The following is an 8,811-nucleotide window of genomic DNA, read 5'->3' as shown; positions in this document are numbered from 1 at the left end:
GGGGGGCCCAAGGGCCCCAGGCACTTGCGGGCGTGAGCCCAGGACCAAGCAGGCTGCGGTCACTGTGTTCCCTTGGGCCTTGGGGAGCCCGGGTCTGTTCCCCAGCACTGCTGAGGGCTGGCCGGCCAGGCCCACGGCCCAGATCCTCTCTTCCTTTCATGCTAGCCCACCCTTGGGTTAGGGGAACTGGGCCATTTCCCTCCTGGCACACACCCTCTCTCAGGGGTGAGGGAGGGACGTCATCAACCCTAAACTCAGGACACCTCGATTTTGCCCTTCCCGGGTGTGTGTATTTATGTCTCCAGCGCAGACAGCTTCTTCCCGATATCTAATACGAATCTCAGGGTAGACACACTCCATCTCTAATGGCGGCTACATATTTCTAGTTGCTGTTTTTTTTTTTTTTTTCTTTTTTTCTTCTAGTAAAGGGACTCGAACCCAGGGGCTTCACGCTGGATTACGTTCCCAACTCTTTTAAAATTAATTTTATATTTTTAAATTTTGAGCCAGGTTTCTCCAGATTGCTAAGTTGCCTGGCTGGGCTCAGCCTCCCAGAGTGCTGGGATGACAGGCATGGTCACATGGCCACCATGCGGGTTGCTTGTCCTCCTTGATCTTTCTTTCATACTCCGTGCGCCCAAAGTCGGTGAGCCCATAGTTGCTACTGTCAGTTACGGTGTGCAGAGTGAGGTCCTTCTCGCCTGCCTGTCTGCGTCCGGAGGTCCACCCTGGCTTTTCTTTCTTTCCCTCCTCTCCCTCATCACTGGAGCAAAGCTTCATAAACTGGGTGGCTTAAGACAGTGAAGCTTTACTTTCTTGTGCCCTGGAGGCCAGAAGCCCAAAGTCAAAGCGTTGGCAGGCTTGGTTCCTTCTGGTGGAGGCACCCCCATGCCCTGGCCAGCCTTGGGAGGCTGCTGGAGCTCCTGGCGGTCCCTGGCTACTAATGTATCACTGCTGTCTCTGTCTGCATGTCCTGTGGCCCCAGCTTCTCCCCAAGTGTTTGCCCCGCCTTCTCCTCCCTCTCCTTTTCCCTTTGCAGGGCTGGGGATTGAATCCAGAGCTTCACACGTGCTAGGCAAGTGCTGCACTGCGTCCACAGCTCTAGTCTGCTTTTAAGAACATTGGTCCTACTGGGTAAAGCCTGCTCTAGTGTGGTCTCAACTTGTCTTAATTACATCTGTAAGCTACTTCCCAAATAAGTTCACCTTGGAAAGTTTCAGGGATTAGGGCTTCAGCCTGATTTATTTATTTAGGGGGCTACCGTTTAGCACTCAGCACTGTCTCCAGCCATTTCTCCACAGGGCGGGGCTCGGGCAGTTTAAGGCTGAGATGAACGCAGAGCCTGCTGTAGTGACTTTCAGGGCCTGCACAGGACCTGTTTCTCTGTGGCCCTTCTCCCTGCCCGCTTACCCCAAAGCTGGGCCTCCTCTGCTGGTAGTGTGCAGTGTTCCAGTGAGGTGTCTGTGTGCTAAGCGCTGTCCTTGGCCGGCTGGAGAAGTCTGCAGTGACTGACTGAGGCCCCTAAAGGAGGTAGCGCTGCACTGCAGCGGGCCAGGCGAGGTCATGGGGCAGGTCTCCCAGGAGAGCCTGCAGAAGGAGACAGCATCGCCTGGGGACTTCTTGATGTCCTCACCCAGCAGCTTCGGCCCTTTCCATCCCTGTTCTCCTGAGTGTGCTTTCAGGTGACCGGCAGCTAGGTTACGGGTCTTCTGGTGCTGGAGGAGGGTGCGAGCCTGGGGATGCAGGATGGTATGCAGGAGCCACTGCACGCGTTCTTCCTTCTTGTCCCGAGGCTTTGGTAACACAGGGGGGGTAAGGTGGTGGCTCTGGGAAGACCGGGTGTCCCTTTTAGGACTGTTGCAGCCCCGCTTTGAGCGAGTAAGTAAATAAAATTCTCTGGGATCTAACCGCTTAGAAGTCCCAGCTCAGAGCAGGTGGATTTTCTCAAGTGGAGCCATCCTCCATCATGACCAGGTGCAGCAAAAGGGACCAGTCTCCCTTTTGAACCTGTGAGAGCTCTGTGCCTACGGACTGGGTTCCTACATGTTTCCTCTGGAGGCAGAGAGCTGAGCCAGTTCAGAAACGGAAAAACAGGAGGCTTGAAGTTCCCTTTGAGCAGGACGAGGGCCCGTACCATCAGCCTGCGCCTTGGGTCAGGGCTTTGCTGGCCAAGCCCGCAGCTGTGACAGAGGCCTTTGGCCCCATGAGCCTAGCACCTTACTCTGTGGCCTGTCCCAGGAAAGGTTTGCTGGCCCTTAGTGGAGCACAAAGGCCTGTGAGAGCTCCCGCCTTTCCCCAACCCAGAGGGCCAGAGCCACTGTGGACGCACTGTGCACTGTTCCTCCAGGTGCCTGGCTTTGCACGAGCAAGAACAAGTTGTCCTGGTGTCTGAGGAGACCAGAACTGGATGATGCCAGCCCCGGCCAGTTGGAGAGAGGCTGGCCTGGGACCTAGGATTCCCTGGCCCAAGAGCAGTGGAAGGTGGCACCCTCCTCATCTGGCAGGGCCACCTGGGCATGTGACCGGCCCATGTCAGGTGCTTCAGGTAGTCATGAGCTGTTAGGCTTAACAGAAAAAGCCCGTCTAGGCTTAGATTTGCATATTCCAGGAAGCTTAGCATGAACACTATTCCTGGCATCTGTTAACAGAGGAGCATTCCTTACCATTATGCTTTGTATCTTTTCCAACCAGAACACACAGGAGCTGTTTCATTCTTCCCTGGTTTTGCTCGCATCTTCTGTAGGACCTGAATGCATTCTGGAAGCAATAGCCTTGAGTCCTCAGAAGACAGGTGCAGGCTCTGCTGTGTGCTCTGCCATAGCGTGTGGCACACAGTGGCTGTGCAGGGCACTTGGCTCACGTGGGCACGACCCGAGTTTCTGTCCCGCTAAAGTCATCATCACCACAGGGTTCCCAGAGCTCCGTTCCCTCTGGTTCTCCTTGAAGTCTGCTGTTTGGATGAAAAGCAATTTTGGCTCTGTTTCCAGTTAGTAAGTGCCTTTCCCTTTCGTGCTAGACCCTGTTAATGGCAGGGGAGATGGCCTGCGAGTAACTGGAGTGAGACTGCGCCCAGGCTTGCCCAGGGCTGCGTGGGTCTCTTCACATAGGTCGCGCTCCTCCTTCCATCTTGCTGCCCTGTCTCTGGAATGAGACTGGCCAGGTGTCTGGGTCTTGGTCCACTGCTTGGCTGGTGCCTGGTGGCCGGTGTCCTTCTCCAAGCCACAGTCGCGTCCTTGCTGACCCACAGAAGCCCGCACCACCTTGAGGGCTGGGGCTGGCTATGCACGCTCGAAGGCCAAGAGGAGAAGATTAGGGTCCTTCTCTCTGCTGGGGACCAGGGCAGTAGGCAGCCACAGTCTGATCCACTTTCTCCTTGCTGCGGCCTTTAGGGTCCTCTTGGCTTCCTGACACTAAAACCCTTTGTGCGAGATCCTTTCTAGAGGTTGTTCCCAGCTCTACTGCGGGTGGCTGTGCTGTCCCAGCTCCACTGACCTCCGTTGTGTTGAAGGGTGGGGTGGCAGCGCTTCTGAGGCTGTGGGCAGGTACAAGCTCTTCTTCCCTCAGCACTGTGGCTGTCCTGGCAGAACCTGCTCCTGCCCTGGTGGAGGGCCAGAGGCTGCGGGAGCCTGGCCACTTGCACCTGGGGAACCTGCGGTGTGCACTGCTTTTTTTCTAGGACCCCATCCCTGTGTGCACCTCCCTCTTTGGAAACACTTCAGACACGACCTCCACTGGCCTCGCCCAGCGTCTAGGTAGGTCTCCAGGGGGGTCCCCACCAGGCTGAGTTCCGCCGGAACCACAGCCCCTGTGTGTTGGGCCAGCAGTGACTCCAGGCCCATCCATCTGCACTGTTTCGGGACCCAAGTGCTCCCAGGGTCTCCTGTGACCTCCGCCGTGTCCAAAGGCCACACTGCACCTTCCTTTCCTCTCCTTGTGGTGGAAGGCTTGGGTGATGCCCTGGAGTCAGACCCCACGTGGGTCCTCGTGTGAGCAGGGTCCCCATAGAGCCGTTATCGTCCCAGCAGGGGCTGTCCTGTAATCCTGTGGGGTGCCAGGCCCTGGTGGCATAGCAGTCGCCTGGCCTTGGAGGGTGTGCAGCGTGGGGGATGAGCAGAGAGCAGGACGTCAAGGCTGCATCCCTCCTGGCACCCAAACACGCCTGTGAGCCCCCAGCTTGCTCAGGTAAGCACCCTCAGCCTCAGGGGCCTGTGCAAGCATGCCCGGGCCTGGGCGTGTGCCCTGTGTCCTCAGTTCTTCAGCTCCAGGGCCAGCCACAGGCAGGCGAAGTGCAGAAAGGGGTCACTTCAGAGGAGCGCACACCCTTCAGTGGTGCTGGGTGCTGATCCCTGCTGAGTGTGAGCATCTTTGGAGCCAGGGGTGCTGGTACACACCTGTGAGCCTCATCCTTGGGAGGCTGAGACTGAAGGATTGCTGTGAGTTTGAAGCCAGCCTCAACTATGTACTACACAGCAAGACCCTGTCTTAAAACAAGTACTGAGAAAGAGTGGAAGTATCTGTTTTGTCACCCTGAGGTGCATGCGCAGGGACAGGTAGCACACAGCTGTCCCAGGGAGGGCGCCCTGCGCTAAGGGCAGGCAGCAGTGGTGGCCCCAGCCTGTCAGACTAGCCGTGCACAGGTCAGGAGGGCTGTGTGTGTCCCGGAGGAGCTTGTAGCTGCTCCTGCAGCCTGGAGTGGGAGAGGGCTGACTAGTGTGTGCTGTTGTATGTTTCTCAGGGATAAGTTTAAACTTACAGGAAGGTTGCAGAGAAGACAGAGGCGTGCCCAGGGAGCCCCAGCCCACACCCACTTTCTAGTCAGTATCCTTCTCTCGAGGGCTCATGTTATTATCTGGGTTGTGTGAGCCAGCTCAAGAGTCTCTGCTTCCCAGTGACTTACTGTGTGTTTTTTTGCTTCGAAAGGAAGCAGCATGGGTTACTGTGTGCCCTCACCTGCGACATAGCCACGGGACAGCAGCCATCTGTGGTGATAGCTGGGTGGTCAGGGGCAGGGTCTCGTCCAGTGAGCTGCGAATCTGGGTTTTATCGAAAAAGTCCAGCAGGCTCGAGGATAGCCAGAGAGAGAGGCTCATTGCCGCTTTGTCTGCAGATGGGTGGGCTTCTTTGTCTAAGGCCAGCAGCCCAGAGTGGCCACTGCATTGCCCAGGGGTCCCTGTTGTGCAGTGCATAGATCAAGCCAGGTTGCCAGGAGGAGGAGGGGGAAGAAGAGGGGGAGGAAGGACAGGAAGGGGAAGGGGAGAGGGAAGAGGGGGAGGGGGAAGGGGAGGAAGGGGAGGAGAAGGAGAAGGAAGAAGACACTGCTGCCTGGGGCCAGGCTAGGGGTGGAGTTGCAGTGGGCTGTGTAGAGAGGACCCTCCTGCTACCGAGTGCTGACCCAGGAGGTGTAGTCTGGCGGGGATCCCAGCAGCACTCTGCCAGGCAGCAGCCCTGTTTGACTAGTTGCAGAGCCCAGTGTTCCCAGACTGCCTTCACCTGAGAGGAGGTGAAGTCGGGGAGTGATGGGGGACCTCTGGCCTCCCTACCCCAGGTAAGGGTGTGGGCGCACAATGCGTCCTGCTTTCTGGGGGATGCTGTGCTCCCAGGGCTGTGAGCCTGCCTAGAGTGTGCCTCTGGGTGGTGCAGTGCCCTCTCCTGCCAGCCTCCCCCAGCCCTTGTCTTCAGGCTCAGCTTCCCTCAGGGCAGTAAGCTGGCTGCTCCTCTCCTCCTCCAGAGGTGCGCTGGCTGTGCCAGAAGGAGGGCAGCCTGTGACGTAGTGCCCACAAGCTCTTCTAGCAGCCTGTGACGTAGTGCCCACAAGCTCTCCTAGCAGCCTGTCAGGTAGTGCCCACAAGCTCTCCTAGCAGCCTGTCAGGTAGTGCCCACAAGCTCTCTGAGCCTGAAGCCCTGCTACAGCCTTGAGTAGCTGAAAAGAGTCCATGGAGTGCCCAAGGTTTGCCTTCCTGAATCTGCAAGGAGGCCTCGAGCCTGAAGGGCCTTCCCAGTTGGTTTGGGGCAGAGAGGAGCCCAGTCTTCCTAAGGTCACTATGCCAGACCTTGTCCCTGTTGCCATGTGACCTGTGGCCAGGACAGCGGCCAAAGCACTGAGCTGATCCTTCCAGGTTCTAGTGAGGTGTTCTGAGCTGGCCTGCAGTCACCAGGCAGGTGGCTTCATGTTCCTGGGAGGGAACCTCAGGGAACACGAAGGAGTGGAGGGTGGAAGGAGGCCTCCTGGGGCACGGTACCCGCTCTGGGGCTGCCTCGAGGGACACCGTGTTTTCCCTGAGTCTGGGCCTGTGTGACTACTTGGTTTGCAGTTGGAACCGTGCAGTCATAGTGTGTTCTGTTGAAGGGGCTAAACTCAGCTCCAGTGCCAGAAGTCGCTCATGTGGATGTGCACATGTGGATGTGTAAACAGGTGTGAAGGTGTGCACGTGGGTGTGTAGAAATGTGGAATTGCCTTGGGGAGGGGAGTGGAGTTGGTAGAGGGAACTGGTACTCAAAGGACACTAATATTTTAAATACTTTAACATATTATGAGCTCAATCCCTCGTTCCGCAAGAGAGAGAGAGAGAGAGAGAGAGAGGAGGTTCTTGATCGTTAGCGTTTGGGTCCCTGGAGGACTTGTTAATACTGTCGCTGGCTGAACCCCAGCTATCTGGTGCAGGAGGGGCGTGGAGCCGAGAAGCGGCATCTGTAAAGCTCCAGTGGGGCTGCTCGTGTGGGGCCCACACCTGAGAACCCACGTGGAGCTGGCGAGGGCTGCGTGGCCCACACGCGTGGCATCCGCCCCTGGGCTGCTCGCCCACTAACCCCAGCGTCTCCAGAGCCAGGCGGGGCTGCAGCCTGGAGCCTGTGGGCTGTGGTCATGGCGCTGTCGTCATGTGCTCTCTTCCAGCCAGGAAGACGAACAAGCAGGTGTTTGTCAGCTACAACCTTCAAAACATGGACAGTGACTTCACCCTGCTTGTAGAAAACAGGATCAAAGAAGAAATGGAGGCTTTTCCAGAGAAGTTCTGAGTGGGGGGCGGAAGGGAAAATGTGTGACTTGTTTACATTCACATAAAAGGATTTTTCTTTGGTCATGAGGCTGTGTTCCTATTTATTTCAGCTGGGTTAATGGTACGGCAAAGGAGCGCAGATGGATTTGCTGGGATTAAGGGGTGGGCTCTCAACAGCCCAAATTTAAATCAGCCCTGACACTGGTACTACTTGCACGCTCAGTTAGAACTAAGGTCAGTAATGTTCTTTAGGTCAGCACGAGTTAGGTCCGCGTGTGTCCCCAGCCTGCCTTCTGCCCTGTGAGCTGATGCATTCATCTTCTCACTTGAGCCGACCCCCTGCTCGGCACCTTTCTTCCTGCCGTGTTGTTCCTAAACCCTTCCCCTGGGCTCTTCTTTCCTTAGTGTGCTCTTGCTAAACTCTTCCTCAGGGTACTCACTTCCTTTGCTTTCTTGTGCCCCGCTGGTGACCCCCTTGACTGATTGCTAGCTGTGTAGTCAGGTTTCTAGCTTCTTTGGGCTCTATTTTCTCATCTCCAAAATGGGACTAATTTCTGTTGGGATTAATACATAGAAACGCTTTGCCCTGGAATTTACGTTTGACTTGTAGTCTTAGGCCTTTTTATGGATTCAGCTGCCTCCGGCCCTCTTGCTTTTCCTGTTATTGTCTTCTCTTTTTCCCTCCTGTCTTCTCTTCTTTCCCATGACCAGGTATCTGCCTCTGGTCATTTTTGTGCCTCAGCCCTTTTCTGCCTACCATTTGCAGGAAGCCCACGATCCAGGGTGGCTGCAGAGTCCCTGGTGCTTCTGTGGGCAGGAAGGGCTGGCACCGCTGGTCAGGAGTGCTCAAATCTTGGGCACCCCTGGGCCCTTGTTACGACAAGCAGCTTACCAGGGCCCAGTCATCGTTCCTTGCATGGACCCAGCGCAGCCAGCCGAGTGGGGCAAACGCCGGTCAGGACTTGGGCCCTGCAGAGGGGTCCACTGGGGTCCCGGCGCCATGCGTGTGCAGACATGCCACCATGGCCTCTGCTACCTCATCCTTGTTACTGTGGCTGGCTGGGAAAGCACCGTGGACGCCTCTCTGGGAATAGAATAGCAAGTGACACAAAATCAGGGCTATGGAGAGAAGAGTTTGGTATAAATACTTTATTAAAGAAATATTGTTTTCTTGTTAAAAAATACTACATTAGAGAAGAGAGTTTGGGGTTATCAGTGTTTCCTCGCAGAGTCACAGTGTAAGATGCTCATTTCTTGGTCTCTCTAGGAGCCTTCCGGCCACAGATTACCAGAACATAGACGAGAAAAAATGCTTCAGTGTACTGAGTTCTCAGGTGGTCTGAGAGCGGCACTAGATACATACAGTTTCTGCTGAATGCGACCTGCGTGTCTGGCTGCCTTTCAGACTAAGACTGGGGCAGAGGGCAAGGCCCGGCATCCCCCGGGCAGCGAAGACGCAGCGTGCAGAGGCATGGAAGGCAGGCTGCAGCGAGGTCTGAAGCGACAGGGAGGATTTTGATCCTTGTCAGCAATGGTAGTGAAATGCCCTTTGTAGGGTACCACCAGGTGAGGTAGGGAAGACATTCCAGAGGAAGTGTGTTCATGGGGCAACGTTTTTATTTCTGTACATTTACATACGAATTTCCCCAGAGTACAACGATGAGACACCATGCAGACACGTAGCTGTGCACGACAGTTCAGAACTCAGTGGAAGCTTGTGCTAGGAGCGAGTACCGCCAGAGGGACCCCGGCGACGCGGACAGTCACGTGGTTCTTAGAGTCCAGCCCCGCAAGGCTGGATTGCAGCAAGGACAGG

The 8,811-nt window shown here is 56.0% G+C and overlaps 1 protein-coding gene across 2 annotated transcripts in view; it reads left to right on the top strand.

The window, feature by feature from the left end:
* The window catches only part of Psmg4 (proteasome assembly chaperone 4), a 7,616-nt gene extending 537 nt beyond the window's left edge, over positions 1 to 7,079 (top strand). The window contains exons 2-3 of one of the 2 annotated variants that reach the window (XM_004628389.2): positions 3,677 to 3,752; positions 6,893 to 7,079. In XM_004628389.2, the coding sequence (XP_004628446.1) occupies positions 3,677 to 3,752; positions 6,893 to 7,014 (198 nt within the window). In that variant the 3' untranslated portion in view covers positions 7,015 to 7,079. The remainder of the gene's footprint in view (positions 1 to 3,676; positions 3,753 to 6,892) is intronic. The other variant, XM_023712149.1, reaches the window with a different exon arrangement.
* Positions 7,080 to 8,811: the final 1,732 nt, after the last annotated feature.

This window comes from Octodon degus, unplaced genomic scaffold (genome assembly GCF_000260255.1).
Source record: "Octodon degus isolate 3935 unplaced genomic scaffold, OctDeg1.0 scaffold00023, whole genome shotgun sequence".
In the NCBI taxonomy this organism is placed as follows: domain Eukaryota; kingdom Metazoa; phylum Chordata; class Mammalia; order Rodentia; family Octodontidae; genus Octodon; species Octodon degus.
The sequence above is the reverse complement of the archived record's forward strand: the minus strand, read 5'-3'. Positions and strand labels throughout refer to the sequence as shown.